Source organism: Pituophis catenifer, unplaced genomic scaffold (genome assembly GCF_029215685.1).
Source record: "Pituophis catenifer annectens isolate HBS135680 unplaced genomic scaffold, rPitCat1.0.hap2 SCAF_5, whole genome shotgun sequence".
In the NCBI taxonomy this organism is placed as follows: Eukaryota; Metazoa; Chordata; class Lepidosauria; order Squamata; family Colubridae; genus Pituophis; species Pituophis catenifer.
The window spans coordinates 72,054,206-72,071,144 of record NW_027256885.1 but is presented as its reverse complement, the minus strand read 5'-3'; the positions used below and the strand labels follow the sequence as shown (position 1 = coordinate 72,071,144).

General features: G+C 50.3%; 1 protein-coding gene across 1 annotated transcript in view; it reads left to right on the top strand.

Annotated features, from left to right (window-relative positions):
* Positions 1-16,939, top strand: part of LOC139317710 (synaptotagmin-1-like) — a 56,713-nt gene that overhangs the window by 25,108 nt on the left and 14,666 nt on the right. The window contains exons 3-4 of the mRNA XM_070944786.1: positions 13,286-13,470; positions 15,593-15,687. Coding sequence (XP_070800887.1) covers positions 13,286-13,470; positions 15,593-15,687 — 280 coding nt within the window. The remainder of the gene's footprint in view (positions 1-13,285; positions 13,471-15,592; positions 15,688-16,939) is intronic.

Sequence of the window (16,939 nt, the reverse complement as noted above, 5' to 3'; positions counted from 1 at the left end):
GGCATGGCATCCGCTGAAGTCACTTTGCCAGCCCTTGCTCCATTCCGCCCAGGGAAGGACAAGTGGAAATCCTACGTGGTCAAATTTCGGCAATACCTGAGAGGCAACAACATCAGGGATGCCGATGATGACCGAAAAAAGGGCATCTTCTTGGCCAACTGCGGCTCCGAAGTCCTTGATATGGCAATCGATCTCGTAGCACCACGAGACATCGAAGAAGTGCCATGGGCAGACCTGCTGCAAATCCTGGAAGACCACTATGCCCCAACTGGAACACCAGTGGCGAACCGTTTCACCTTCCATCAGAGGGACCAAAAGGAAGGTGAGACCATCAAAGAATTTGTGGCCGCCCTGCGCCAGATCGCAGCCAGCTGTGAGTTCGACCACGTGGACAACGCCATCGCTGACCGCGTGGTTTTCGGCATGAGGGACAGAGGCCTGCAAAAGAAATTCCTGAGCAGGAAGAAACTCGTGCTCAAGGATGTGGTGGAGGAAGCCACCGCATCCGAAATCTCGGAGAAAGCAGCTGCAGCAGTAAGCAGAGCGAAGGGAATCCACAAGATTCGCTCAACGGCGCAATCATCAACCGAGGACTCCACAGCTGGATCAGAGTCGGAGGAGGAGTCCACTGTCCACAAAGTATCCAGACCCCCAAGGCGGGAAACCGCACAAAGAAGCTACAAGGGGGAGCGCTGTGCCAGCTGCAGAGGGGACCATGCCAGGGCAACCTGCAAGTGGAGAGATGCGACCTGCAGACGCTGCAACAGAAGGGGTCACATCACCGAAGCTTGCAGAGCCGAGGAGCCAGCCCCAGAGCCTTCCAGCCACCGTCCCCGCGAGAATCGGAAGGATTACCAGAGATCATCCAAACGGTCCTCTGGCCCATCCAGACGCAGAGACGATGATTTTCCCCGGAGCGGAGCGGTCCACCAGACGACCATCGCACACACGAACTCAGACAATGCCACCAAGTTCCACGTGACCATCCACGTGGAGGAAGCACCCTGCGAAATGGAGGTAGACTCGGGCTCGGTCTACTCCATCATGGACTGGCAACAATTGAAGCGCCTGCAACCCAGCATCACTAAGCGAGACCTGAAGCCATTACACTCCAAGCTCGTCGACTTCGGGGGAAACCCCATCAGAGTGTTAGGAAGAGCCAACATCCGAGTCGCCTACAACGAGTTCAAAGGCAAGCTTCCCATCACCATCGTGAAGGACAGCCGACCGAACCTGCTAGGAGTGGAGTGGTTTAAGCCGCTGGGGCTTTCAATCGAAGGCATCAACCAAATTCGCAGGGATGAACTTGACAACCTCATCGAAGAGTTCAAGGAAGTCTTCGATGGTAAGCTGGGGAAATTTGTGGGGAGGCCAATCTCGTTTAATCTGGTCAAGGGAATCACCCCAATTAGGCTGAAGTCCCGCCGGGTTCCATTTGCCCTGCGGCCTAAAGTAGACGAGCAGCTGGATAAGCTGATCGCCCAGGGCATCCTGGAACCGATCAATCATGCCTCATGGGAGACCCCCATTGTGACCCCACTGAAGCATGATGGGTCTGCACGCATCTGCGCCGACTATCGTTGTACCATCAACAAGGCGTTGGCACAGAGCGCATACCCAGTCCCAGTAGTGCAGCACCTGTTGCATTCCCTGGGAACTGGCACAATTTTTGCAAAACTGGACCTGGCCCAGGCTTACCAGCAACTGCCAGTGGATGAAAAAACGGCGGAGGCCCAAACTATAGTCACACACAGGGGGGCATTCAAATGCAACCGTCTCCAGTTTGGAGTCAGCGCTGCCCCCGGCATCTTCCAATCAATGATGGAACGCCTTCTTCAAGGCGTTCCAGGGGTGGTGCCATACTTTGATGATGTGCTGATCTCCGGAGATTCACAGGCACAACTCCTTGATAGGCCCAGGCTTGTCCTGCAGCGCTTCAAGGCCAAGGGCTTGAGAGTCAGGAGAGATAAGTGCATCCTAGGAGTACAGGAAGTCGAGTTCCTGGGCTACCTCATTGATAGCACTGGCATCCACCCCACCAAATCTAAAGTGAAGGCAATCCATGAAGCTCCGAGCCCCAAAAACAAAACGGAACTTCAGGCATTCCTTGGGTTGCTCAACTTCTATGCAATGTTTCTTAAACAGAAAGCCACAGTTGCTGAGCCACTCCACCGCCTGCTGGGGAAAGCGGCTTCCTGGAAGTGGGGCCAAGAAGAGGAAGCAGCATTCCGAGCCGTAAAAGGACTTTTAACTTCAAAAAGCGTCCTCATCCAGTACAATGAGACGCTCCCCATCAAGCTAACCTGCGATGCGTCGCCCTACGGGGTGGGGGCAGTCCTCAGCCACGAACTGCCCAACGGCTCGGAAGCCCCCATAGCATACTTCTCGAAGACCATGTCCGGCACAGAACGCAACTACAGCCAGCTGGACAAAGAAGCACTGGCCATCGTGGCAGGAGTGAAACGCTTCCACGAATACCTCTATGGGAGACGTTTCACCATAGTAACCGACCACAAGCCACTCCTGGGGCTCCTCGCAGGCGACCAACCCACCCCGACCTTCATGTCCCCACGGATGACGAGATGGGCCATCTTCTTAGCCGGCTACTCCTACAGGCTCGTGCACCAGCCAGGCACAGCCATAGGAAACGCCGACGCGCTGAGCAGATGCCCATTGAAGGATCCAGTAGAAGACCCAGCCCCCACGCTCCACCTCTTCCACATAGATGACGACGCCAGCTGTCCAGTATCGTCTGCAGATGTGGCCGTCCACACCCAGAAGGACCCCACACTCCGCCAAGTGAAGTCCTGGATCCTCAGGGGGTGGCCAGCGCAGAAGACGGAGGAGAAGTTCAGCCCGTTCGCCAGAAAGCAGAAGGAGCTGTCCACCATGAAGGGCTGTTTACTATGGGGAGACAGGGTGCTGATCCCAAGCACTCTGCAACGGCGGACTCTAGAGACCTTACATAAAGGGCACCCAGGCATCGTCCGCATGAAGGCCCTGGCACGGAGTTACGTCTGGTGGCCCTCACTGGACAGAGACATTGAAGAATGGGTCTCCAGATGTGACCTGTGCCAAGAAGTTCGCCCAGCGCCGCCACAAGCCGAAACAGCGAAGTGGGAGACCCCCAGCAACCCCTGGTCGAGGATACATATCGACTTCGCGGGTCCGATGCAGGGGCGCCACCTCCTCATCGTGGTAGATGCCTTCTCCAAGTGGCTCGAGGTGGTACCCATGGCATCTACCACAACGGAAGCGACAATCTGGGCCCTGCGCCGCTTTTTCGCCACCCACGGACTACCGGATGTGCTGGTCTCCGACAACGGCCCCCAACTCACATCCCTGGCAATGGAGGCGTTCCTGGCAGGACTGGGCATCCGCCATGCCCTGTCCGCCCCGTACAGGCTGGCTGGGAACGGACAAGCGGAACGGATGGTGAGGCTCACCAAGGAGGCACTCACCAAGATGGGCACGGGCGACTGGCAGGAAAGAATAGACAACTTCCTCCTCACCCAGCACATCACGCCGCATGCCACCACCCACAAGAGCCCGGCCGAACTGTTGATGGGCAGAAGGTTGAGGTCACCATTGGACCGGCTGCACCCACAATACAGCCCAGAAGTGACCGCAACGGCCAGCCGCCCGCTTCGCGCCTTCAGCAAAGGAGATTCAATTTTCGCGCTGAATTTCCACGGCTCTCCTAAGTGGCTGAAGGGAAAAATAGACAGCACAACCGGCCAGAGATCCTACACTGTGGAGCTGGAAGATGGACAGGTCTGTAGACGTCACATCGACCAGCTCCGGAAAAGGTGGGGGGGAGCGCAAGAAAACCAGCCTGACGAGGGAGGCCTACAACACCCTGACGAGGTAGGCCTGCAACACCCTGGCGAGGTAGGCCTACAACACCCCTACGAGGTAGGCCTACCACACCCCGGCGAGGCAGACCACCGCCACCCCCGACGAGGCTGGCCAAGCACACTACCAGGCGCTGACACATCGACAGTCCAGAGCGGTAGACCGGGGCCAGCCGAATGGGGGATGGCAACACCAACCCAGCGAGGTGGGCACCCGGCTCAACAGGGCGAGAGACCACCAACACGGCACACGAGTAGACCAGGACCTGCCCAGAGGGGAAGCACCACACCACGCCAATGAAGGCAACCCACATCAGCCCTGCCAGGGAGACCTCCACTCCAGGCGAGTAGACCGGGGACCATCAGAGATGGGCACACCGCAGCCCAGGGGCGAGGGTGGCACACGACTCCCCGGCGAGAGGGACCCCCGCCCAGCACGGAAAACAACCCGGCAACAACAACCCAGCCCAGATGACCCCAGCCACCAAACTGCAGTAGACCAGGGATTAGGGCGAAGGGAAAGCCGACAACAACCCGGCCAGAGAGGCCTGCGCCACCCTAGCAGGGGAGACCTCCACCAACCCGGGGAGGTAGCCCCGCAATGACATCCCAACCAGGTCGACCACCACCGACCCGACGGGGGAGGCCAACACCAGCCCGGCCAAGGAGACCTGCGCCACCCCTGCGAGGTCGGACACCACGACCCGAGCCAACACCATCCACAGCTGGCAGACCGGACCCGAGGGCACCGATCCGAACCACCCACCAGACAACAACGAGCCGAACCGAAGCCGAATCACAGCGCCCGGGAGACCGGGGAAGAGCAAGTGACAGCCGGTGACTTACCAAGACTCAGACGCTCTTCCCGGGTCGGAACCGAGCAGCACCGACGAGGCGAGAGATCCCCAGGCCAGGAGGAAGACCACCAGAACCAGCAATCCAAGGTCTGCGGTCCGGCCGGAGGCGCTGAGGGTGACCCCGCACACTCGCCAGCCGAACTGAGCCCGGTTCCGGGGAGGGAACCAGGAGACACAGGAGCCCTGTCCGTCCAGGTCGGGGACGAGGAAGAAGTGAGACTACGCAGGTCAGCTAGGGTGCCGAGGCGTCCTACGTACCTGCGGGACTACGTAACATTCATAAATGAACGTTGAATTTTTTTCGGACTAAGGGGGGAGGAGTGTTATGTCCTTATAAGGACATCCGCCCGGATTGGCTGCCAGCCATCGGGCGGGAAAGTTTGAATCACTGTCAGGGGTGGTGCGACTGCCGGAGCGAATATAAGGAGAGCTCCGGCAGCGCCCGGCCAGTTTTGCTACTGTTTCTTGTTCTAAATAAAGCTACAAATGTAACGAGCTGGTCGCGTCTTCCATTCCTGCGCCGATCTAACACTTTCAAACCTGCAGTAAAACATGTTCAGGTCATCTGCCAGTTGTTGATTTCTTTCAGCCTGGGAAGGAGGTTTGACATAACCGGTTATATTTTTAACAGTTTTCCACATGTTTGCTGGTTCATTTGTTGAGAACTGATTCTTTAGCTTTTCAGAGTAGCTTCTTTTTGCTGCTCTGATCTCCCTTGTTAATACATTTCTGGCCTGATTGTACAGCATTTTATCACCTTTTCTGTAGGCTTCCTCTTTGGAACGATGTAGCTGCTTAAGTTTAGCTGTGAACCAAGGTTTTTTGTTACTGTATATTCGCAAGTTCCTGATCAGTACACATACTGAATATTGAATATTGAAATATTGAATAATTAAATAATGGAAGATTATAACTTAACATAAATATGTGTACTATTACCAGAATTATATAAGCTTGTCAAATGTAGTAAATATGATTAATATTATTTTATTTGTACTAAAATGAAAGACACTCAGGTGCCACACTGTTCACGCATTGATATGTTTGTAAAAAAATAAAAAACTTTGGGGGAAAAAGGTTGACTGTGGATTGCGTGCCAATGACATGCAGAAGCAACTGGATACCAAGGAGAGAGGACAGCCAGACCGGAGGCCATTTGGCCGACGGGAGGCCACGGCAGCACAGCCAGCCCCAAGGCCAACCCTCCCACGAAGCCAGTTTAAATGCTACAGATGGGGAAGGATGGGCCACATTGCATCGGCATGCGTGACCCCAGCTCTGAAACCCAAGCCAGAGCCACCACCCAGGGCATGACCAGAACGAGGCCCCAGGCATGCCGCTGACATGTCCCAAAAAGCCCTCCAGGCTGTAGAGGTCTCTCCCCACCCAGCTGAAAGCGGGGAGGGACCCCATTCAACGACAACCAACCGCTGGATCCCTATGACAGTGAGGATGAAGGTGAAAATGACCCAATGGTGGTTGAACCGATCCACCCCTTTGTCCTCCCAATATGCTTCACAGCCCCAAAAACAGGGACCCAGGGTACTTTTCAAGCCCTAATACACTCAGGCTGCACTAGATGCTTGATTAACCTAACCATGGTCCTGAAACTGGGGATTAGAGCGAAGAGACTGGCCCACCTGATCAGATTCGAACAGGTCGATGGGTCCCTATTGGGGGGAGCCTACACCACCCATCTAACTGAACCAGTGAAACTCGAGCTAGTGGACCACTGGGAAGCAATTCAGTTCATAATAGCCCCTAAAATGACAGACACAGTCATACTGGGGCTCTCTTGGCTAGACAAGTGGGGCCCGACGAACTGGTGGGAAGGAGGCCCCACCAGAACAATTGGCAGCCACCTTCGACAAAACGCCAGAGGTTGAGCAGATCCCCAAAGAATATCAGGACCTTGCGGAAGTGTTCAGTGAGGCTGAGTGCGATGTCCTACCCGCCTCCCCCCCCCCAAGACGGACTGTGCCATTGAAATCATCCCCGAGGCAAAACTACCCAAACCCAAACTGTACACAATGACGCCCTGGGAAATGCAGGAAATGCACAAATACATAGACAAAAACCTAGCAAGGGGTTCATCAAGCCAGCCAAGCCACGGGTTGCAGCCCCAGTCCTATTTAAAGAAAAAAAAAAGATGGAACTATGAGATTATGCATGGATTTTAGAGGTAGACACTGTCTGTGTGTACACAACCTATATCCCCTCCCACTCATGAAGGACATGCTGTCCCACCTAGCCAAGGGAAAAGTCTTTACTAAATTAGACCTCAGAGAAGCATACTACTGAGTCCGCATCAGGGAGGGAGATGAATGGAAAACAGCATTCAACTGCCCCATAGGGAGCTTCCAATTCAAGGTAATGCCTTTCGGACTGCAGGGGCCCCTGACGATGTTTATGCAGTTAATAAATAAGGTGCTGTACGAGCACCTCTATAAGGGGGTCCTTGTCTACCTGATGACATCCTCATCTACACTGAGACCATGGAGGACCACATACCCCTAGTCCGCCAGGTAGTGGAAAAATTTCTGGCGGCAAATCTGTACGTCAAGCTGTTAAAATGCAAATTTCACCACGCACGGATAGACTACCTGTCAAATGAGGGCATAGAGATGGACCCAGCCAAAGTACAAGCTGTCCTAGGCTGGCAACCCACTCGCACTCGCAGACAGCTACAAAGCTTCCTAGGATTCGCAAACTTTTACAGGCAATTCATCCCCTCCTTCGTGAAGTTTGCCAAACCCATGATGGACCTCCTAAAAACAGGGGGCCCAGGGATGAAGCCCCACCCGGGACAGCTCCTACAGTGGGACCTAACCTGCCAAAAAACAATCGAAACACTAAAAAAACTTTTTGCAAAGGAACCGATGCTGAAGCATCCTGACCCTGAACAACTCTTCGTCATCCAAGCAGATGCCAGTGATGTGGCAGTGGGAGCACTGCTACTCAAAAGAAATAGCCAAGGAAAATTACAGCCCTGTGCCTACACCTCCCACAAACTCAAGGACACAGAGAGGCAATGGCCACATGGGAAAAAGAGGCTTTTGCAGTAAGATGGTCACTGCTAACCTGGCACCACCTGCTGGAAGGGGGGGGGGAACCGTTTGAAGTCTGGGCTGACCACAAAAATCTGGAGGCCCTTAGGACCCTTCAGAAACTATCGCCCAAACAAGTCCTCTGGGCTCAACACTTCAACTGATTCAATTTCGTGCTAAAGCACATCCCAGGGGGGAGGAATTTCCTAGCTGACACCCTCTCCCGCATGCCCCAATACAAATGCGAACAGAAGGAGGTAGTAGATGCCATCATCCCCCCTACCCAAACAGCAGCCCAAGTAACCACCAGACGACAATGCTGTGACCGGCAAGACCGACCCGCAAGCGATCTAACCACAAAACTCAAACTGAACTGCTAGCAGACCCCTGGTTCCGTGACAACCAACATATCTTGACAAAAAGGGAGGACCTAGCGTGGAAGTGGACGAAACTATACATCCCGGAGTCCCTACACACCTTAATCCTCCAGAGGAGCCACGAGGTCAAATCAGTGGGCCACTTTGGGTTCCTAAAGACTTTACGCTTAGCGCAGAGGCTATTCTGGTGGCCCGGCATGAAGAAAGATGTGGACAGTTATGTGAAATGTTGCACCATCTGCGCCACTATGAAAAAGTGACCAGGAAAACCCCCCAGACTGCTGCAACCAGTGGCAGAGCCAACGAGGCCATGGGTGGAAATCACAATGGACTTTATAGTGGAGTTGCCAAAGAGCGGGGGGAACACTGTGATCTGGACTGTGACTGACCTATTCTCCAAGCAGGCACACTTCATACCCTGCAGCAGACTACCCTCGGCCCACCAGAAGTTCTCATTTCTTTCTATAATACACCTGATACTAATCGATACCCTATCTCTCAACTATGTAAAGCCTATGCATGTTTACTTGGCAGTAAGGCTACTCTCTTTCAGTGGGATTTACTCCTAATAGATACACATGATTGCAGGCAGACAGCTAGCTCCGTTGTTAAATAGGCTGTAAGTAAAATTTCTACATTAACAAAATTTATACCTAAACAACAGAATATAGGAGCAAAAAATCATAGCAATAGTCTGAGCTATGCTTTTTTTCTTTAAATGGAAGTACTACTCATTTTAACCAGACATTAAGACTCATTAGTTTGGAATACTAGTATGGCTTGCACTGAACCTTGACAGTACTTGTTTTCCTTCCAATCTAGCTCAACTTTGTTTCCTTTAAATCTTGCTTTCATTACACACCGCCCGCTTCGGACCAAGAGCTCTGTTTTTAGGGAAAGAGAGTGGACTGGAGGGGGGGGGCCTTTGGAAATAAAAGCACAGCAAGAGAAAAGGGGAAAGGCGCGCTCTGGATTCCGGAATCCGAGCCTTCCCTGAGCCGAGAAGCCTTCCTCGTTCTCATTCTTCCCAATCCCGGATCCTTCTCCCCCTCCCCCCTCACTTCCTTTTGCTTGAAACTCCTTTCAGGGTGGGAGGGAAAACCAAATAAGAATGGGAAGGAGGCAAGGACAGAAAATGGTGCATGGAGGAGGGCATTTTTCAGCCGCTTTCTGGGACTGAAAAGTTGAGGGGACCCAAGGAAGCAGCAACCAGCAGGGACTAAGACGCCCCCCCGCTCCCACCCACCACCATCCCGCACTGCCTTCTTTTTCTCTCCCTGCCCCCGCTCTTCTCTCTCCCGGGAAGAAGGGGACTAACCTTAAAAAAAAAAAAGATCTGCTGCTGAGCAGAGAAAGCAGTAGCTGGGAAAGATGTTGCTACAGAGTTAAAACAACGAAAAAAGTGCCCTTCCCCTATTCCTACCCTCCCTCTTTTTCTCCCCACCAGTTTCTTTTAGCTTTGGCTCCGATGCCAAAAGAGAAAAATCTCTTTTGTTTGTGAAGTCCCCCTCCTTTTTTCCCCGCCCAGCTGGAGACAGACAGGAGAGGGCTGCTGCTGCCCCTATCAGTCCCAGCACAGCGGCTGCATGCAACGCCGGCAGCTTCGGGAGGCGCTGGCCGGCAGGGAGAAGGGAGCCGGCACAGCAACCTTTATAGCCACACAGTTGCAAATCTTGCCGAGCTCGCCCCCATCCCCAGCCCCTGCCCCACCTGCCACCCCAAATTGCGCCCCACTGCGAGACGCGCATTTTACCGGAGAGTGGCAGCTCCAGGTCATCTCTCAGCCGTTGTGTGCAGGGAGTGCGAGGCAACTAACTTCTCACACTCAGAAATTTTTCTTTAGTTTGCAAGGTTTTTCCCTGCACACAACGGCTGAGAGACGACCTGGAGCTGCCAGTCTGCGCTCTGCCAGGCGAGCAGCAGAGCGAGTAAACCAATGATCTGCTAACTTCCTGTAATCTGCAGTTTACTCGTGAACACCATGCTCATGAGTAAACTGCAGATTAGAGGCAGGCAGCAGATTGCAGGCAGCGAAAGAAACCACAGCCTCCTGCCTCCGTGCATCGAGGAGGCCAAGCAGCAGCAGGAAGAGCATGGGATGGGAGGCACAGGAAGTGGCTGCCAGCGATGCCCTCAAGTGAAGATGTTGTGGGCGGGGAGACTCGACCCCCCCCTTAGGAGCCTCAGTTTACTTGTGAGCACCATTGGCCTTTCTCTCTGCCTCTCCCGGCCAATGGTGCTCACGAGTAAACTGCAGCTAGGATCTCCTGCGTGCTTCCCTCACAGGCCAGGCCAGCTGGGGGAAATGCACGGGAAGAGCTCCGGTGCCACGATCTCCCGTGCACTCCCCTCCCTCCCCGCGCGCATCGGTCTACCACCCACTGCTGGTATCACCCCTCCACCAGCTCTCCCTCCCCCGCCCACCCGGGCCCTTCAGCCTTACCTTTGCCAGCAGTGGTGAGCAGAAGTACGGGGCTAGATTCTGCAAGTAGTGGCTGGGCGGGGCGGGCAAGCATCGGGCGAGCGGGATGAATGAGTGGGGACCGGTTCGGGGGTGTGGCCAGCCAAAGGTCACTAATGGTTCGGGGAACCACATCAAATTTCCACTAATGGTTCTCCTGAACCGGTCCGATCCGGTAGCAACCCACCTCTGGTTGTAGGTGTGAAAAACAGTCAAAAGTCACTTTTTTCAGTGCCATTGTAACTTTGAATGGTCACTAAATGAACTGTTGTAAATCAAGGATTACCTGTACAAAAATACAACAAGCTTCTTTGCTTGCAAATAGCTGCCCTAAATACCAATCGTTAGATTAGAAATGGGAGAATACACACTGAAGATCAATGACAGTCACAGCCATCATGGAAACCTAAACCATTCTGTCTGAATACCTTCCTTTTCATCAGCAATACCTGCAACCTGGAGTTACAAATCAGGCAGGGTGCCAGAGCACCTTGAGGAATTAAAATAGTTAACATGCAACAATAACTATCAGCAGCCAACTCTTGTTCATAAAGTGAAACCCTTTAGCAGAGAGGTCATTTAAACTCTCCAGAAAGTGGGTGGGCACACTTTGGCTACAAAATGCCCAGCTAAAGAGACAAATTAACAAAGTATATAGGGGACCCAGGTTCAAGTCTGCCCTCCCAAGCTTGTCAGGATCACAATAAAATTAGTACATGCCACAGATATCTAAATAAACTTCAAGCCTGGTGCCATGTTAATAAGCCTTATTATCATGAGAGAAAACTAAAATGAATTGGAGGAAGGATCCACATCCCTACCTCCTATTTTTTTTAATCTTACTATCAGTAAGCAATCATGTGCCTTGGCCACTCTGAAGCAATGCAAGAGACTCTTGTCCCAAATATGTTTTTTCAAGAGGCAACTGGACTTTCTGGAAACCAAGAAAGTCCAGTTGCCTCTTGAAAAAAGCACCTTTGGGACAACCATGACCTGGATGACTGAAGAATCCTCATAGACAAGAGACTCCTGTGCTCAGTGAACTGACAAAGCACCCTTTCCCACCCAGGAGAAGCAATCCTTAGATCCATTTGCACCACTTAAAGATACCAGCTGGTCTCACTCACCTCACAAGATATCCTAAGGAAATCATCCAGATTTAAGGAAAGATCACATGCCCCCAGAAAGGCAGTAAAAAAATCAGACATAGTGCCAAGCTTGCATCTTGCCTCTCAGCCATTGCTTAACTCGATCAGGCAGTGGTGGTCTGAAAAGCTTTCCCATGGTGGGGGGGAAGACCTCCCAAAACCCTTTTTTTTGGTAAGAAACAAACAAAAAAGCCAAAGACTAACCAGATTGCTCCATTTAGAGAAGATTACAGATCTAGGGAAGGAAGAGGCCTGTGATCACCCCCTCCCACCCCTAATTGGGATGGAGGAGGCAAGGAGTGGCTGGGAGGGGATTCAGCCATGTTGGAAGTACACCCCAAAAGGACAGTGCCTGGAACCACTAAAGCAGTGTAAAAAGCTTAAAACAACCCTTCCCCTTTAGGAAAGTCAAGCCCCGGAATAAAAGTACCAGCAAAGGAAGAAAAGAAACTCCAGAAAAGCGGCTCAGGCTATAGAAAGTCTGGGCGTACTGCCAAGAACCATTAACGGCTGTTACAATGTAACAAGGCTTAACCGCAGAGGCAGTTTTGGAAAATACTTAAACAGGGCAATAAAGATAAGCAGGATTAGACTAGAAACAACACACAGAGGCACCCCAGAATGCCTCCTTCCTGCCTTCCTTACAGGATTAACTCCGTAAAGTGGGAAAAACAAAAGGCTGTTGATGGAGATTTCTTCCAACAGCCAGTTCGCCGAACTGCTCAGAAAGTTAGCTACTGGTTCTCCTGAACCTGTGTGAACCAGCTGAATCCCACCACTGGTTGTAGGCCATCTATATCAGAATTGAAGAGCCCTCTCTCAACAGAGGGGGAGAGATACGACATCATCTATCTCCAGTCTACAACACAGTCCTTTCAACAGTTCCAAGAAGGCTCTACACCAATTCGCGCCACTCAGGTGACTCTGATAATACAGATAAACCTCCAGGTGGCCTTAACTTGCTAAAAGAACGCAAATGACCAGCTTCTCTGCTAGGAGTATAAATCCTTCCATTCCCCACCATCCAGTCAGAGCTGAAGAAGCTTCTTGGATGAGAAGCGAAATGTCTTCAAAGAAAAAAACAGAAAGTTCAGTTGCCTCTTGAAAAAAGCACCTTTGGGACAACCATGACCTGGATGACTGAGAATCTCCATAGACAGATTCCACAAATGTTAAAAAATTTCTCCCTTCTGCCACATTAAGAACTATACTTTCATAATACATTTATTATTTATTATAATAGTCATGCAGTCAGCTAGATGTTTAGACTGACATTTCAAATAAATTAATAGATTATCATTATTATATATACAACTTGGTGAAGTCACAGCTGCCAATTCTTGACCTTGTGTTGGCCACAATACCCATCCTTATATTAACCAGTTCTGACCCTATTAAGATCAGCCAAAGTCCATTAGATATTCCTAGTGATAATTAGGAAAAGTCATATTTAAGTAGTATGTCATATAACATGAGGCAACCTCTTTGCTCCAGAATCTGTGGAATCTCCTTTCACTGCTCTCCTTTTCTGTCCACTCTAGTACCACCATGGGCTTTGGCCACCATTCTCATTGTTGCCGGCCTCTTGCTTCTCTGCTGCTGCTTCTGCGTTTTTAAAAAATGTTGTGGCAAGAGGAAGAAAGGGAAAGACAAAGTCAAGGCACAGATCAATATGAAGGTAGTGAAGGAGTTGGGCAAAAGCTACACTGATAAGATGAGCAGTGATGTTTTTTTCCTACAGCTCCCCAACCTGAGGATCTATGTATCTTGCATAAATGAACCTCCCTGACTTAAAAACCATTTATTAATGATTAGAGGTTGCATGTTTGGGGCTGATCTTCGTAAAAGGTCAGAGTTTGTCCTTCAAATGAGCCTGTTCCCACCATACAGAGGCAGGTTCTTGTTTGACTTCAAACTGTGCTGTAAAACCAATACCTTGAGAAGCGGGTAGCAGGTCAAATACAGAGTCTTAAATTTGCACAAAAAAGTGGAAACATGTTTGCTGTTTTCCAAATATCTTCCAGACTTAAGTATAGCACATTTGAGGACTTTTGCTTGCAACATAGAGAAAACACCATGGTCTAGGGGAATATCACAAGGTCACACATTTCATTGCTAGTATTTCAAGTTACTGTGGGTAACAGGGGGAAAGAATGTTAGCTGTGATTGTCCTACCAGAAAAGCCATAGTGGAGCAGATGCATCTTGGAGCTGTGGTATAAAATAGGGTAAGTAGGTATCAAATGCTGGTATAATTACAGTATGCAACTGTTGAAACAAATGACAGACAATAACCTGGTTTGGGGGCAAGATGAAGAACTATAATTCCAGGGAGAAGGGGGAGGAGAAGAAGAGGCTGTCCAAAGCCCTTTCCCTCTGGAAACAGCACTAATTCTTGACTCAAGCAGAATAGTTTCAATTAAATGAGTTCCGTAAGATGTTACACAAGGAGGCGGTCTTGAGATAAAGCAAATTGGATTCAGAATTGTGAAGGAAGGAAACTGGGCCTTACTGGAAATAAAAACTAGGCAGATGCAAGGTGGAAGAATGCTCACCATTTTTCTTGGAAGTCTGGCCTTTCCCCCATCTCAAATCTGAAATCATAACATTGTAGAGGAGGCTGCCATTAACAGGTAGAATCACCTGATTCATGGGTTTTACTTAGTGCAGATCCATTTGTAAAAACAAAAGGATAAACTCGGAACATGAATTGTAGAGGTTTTTGCAGGGTCAAACCACTGAAAAGAAGGAGCTGTTTAAGCCTTCTCCATAATATTTTCTCAGTCTCACACCATTAGTTACTATATTTACAAGGGGAGAATTACAGGCCTAATATTACAGAAGTGTTTCTCAACCAGCAGCTTTGAGATAGGTGGACTTCCATCTCCCAGAATTCTTCACACATCTTAAGTCGCTGAGGTTGAGAGACACTCATATAGAGGATAGGAAATACAGCTCAATTTTGAGGATTCTTTTGCCCAGAAGGCAGCTAACTGGTGATTGTAAGTTGTTAAACTTGTGAATGCTAGACAGTACAGAAAAGCCTCTTCTGCCATAGAAGAAAAGCATAGAGTAAAAGACTAGAATGCTAGCATCTTGAAAGTTCTATTTATGTTAAGCCAAGCTGACTCTGAGGGGATCAGGGAAGCAAAATGTTTATTCGAGCATCCCCTCCACCATTTTATTTGCATTGCTACCAGTGACAAAGTAATTCTTCCTCCATCTTTTATTTGTTCTGATTCCTTCAATGAATTGCACTAATTCATCCGATCAGTGTTAGTATGAATATTAGGTTGCTCCCTCCATGTGTGAGGTCCCAGAGTATATTTTCTCATTGCTCCCAAGACTCTCATACCAAGTCTCTTTTTTCATCAGAATTTAGAGGAAACTTGCTGTCCATGCAGGAGAACGGGCACTAAAATATTGAAGGGTTTGGCATCTAAATAACATCCATTTGTTAAGATCAGCATTGTCTGATAGATTTATGTATGATGGAAGGGAAAATTCACAATGAGTGGAGTTTATGAGGATGTAGGAGCCTATACAAGTTGATGTCAACCTAACACTGGCTGAACACTTGTATCAGTGCCCACATAACATCTGATCAAGCTAAACCAGCTTTTCCACATCCTTGATGCCTTTCAAGGACTATAGCCATCAGAACTGATAGGCAGGATGGCACTCAGATTCTGGGATGTGTCATCTCATCATATATGGAGGATTAAAAGTTGGATAAAGAATGAGAAAGGGCGAACAGATCATGTGGCCTTGCAGAAGTTTTTCATCTACCTTATTCCTAATGCTTCTCTGTTGATTACTTTGACCATTTCCTTCTTTCCTTCCTTCCAGGTACAGCCAGAGGTCGAGGATTTAGATCCATCATTGTTACAGGAATCCAAAGTGGAGAAGCCAGAGGAGAAGCTGGGGAAACTCCAGTACTCTCTTGATTATTTATTTATTTATTTATTTATTTATTTATTTATTTATTTATGTATGTAATTTATTTATTTATTTATTTATGTAATTTATATGCCACCCTTCTCCCGAAGGACTCAGGGCGGCTTACAAAGAAAACATTCAACAATTTGAAAATTACATAAAAATTAAAATCCAATTAAAATTTATTAAAATTATTTCAATGTAAAAATCCCCCAACGGATCAGCCCATTTGATAAAAGAACCACATCTTCAGTGGCTTCAGTTCGCGGCAGAAGGAGAGGAGGTCGGGGGCTGTCCTAAGCCCAGTGGGCAAACCGTTCCAGAGGGTCGGCGCTCCCACAGAGTATGCTCTCCCCCTGGGGGCCGCCAGCCGACATTGTCTGGCTGACGGCACCCTGAGGAGGCCCGCTCTGTGGGAGCGCACGGGACGATGGGAGGATGGCAGGAGATGATCCTGCAAGTACCCTGGGCCTAGGCCATGTAGGTGAGCACCAGCACCTTGAAACGGACCCGAAGGACAACCGGCAGCCAGTGCAGCTCGCGCAGGAGAGGTGTTACACGGGAGTAACGAGAAGCCCCCGTAACAACCCGCGCGGCCGCATTCTGGACTAGCTGTAGCCTCCGGGTGCATCCCAAGGGCAGCCCCATGTAGAGGGCATTACAGTAGTCCAACCAAGAAGTAACAAGGGCGTGAGTGACCGTGGTGAGGGCATCCCGGTCTAGGAAAGGGTGCAACTGATGCACCAGGCATACTTGTGCGAAGGCCCTCCTGGTCACGGCTGTCAGATGATCTTCTAAAGATAGCTGTGAATCCAGGAGGACACCCAGATTGTGAACCCTTTCTGAGGGAGTGAGTACCTCCCCTCCTATCACAAGTGACGGGACCACTAGATCATGAGATGCCGGCATCCACAGCCACTCAGTCTTGGATGGGTTGAGTCTGAGTCTGTTTCTTCCCATCCAGGCCCGCACCACTTCCAGGCAGCGGGACATCACAGAAAGGGCATCCCCAGGGTGGTCCGGGGTGGAGATATAAAGCTGAGTATCATCAGCATATTGATGGTACTTCACCCCAAAACCACGAATGATCTCACCCAGTGGCTTCATATAGATGTTAAAGAGCAGGGGGGAGAGAACCGACCCCTGAGGCACCCCACATGTGAGGGGCCTCGGGGAGGATCTCTGTCTCCCCCGTTCATACAAACTGCGAGCAGCCCGAGAGGTAGGAGGAGAACCACCGTAAAACGGTGCCTCCTA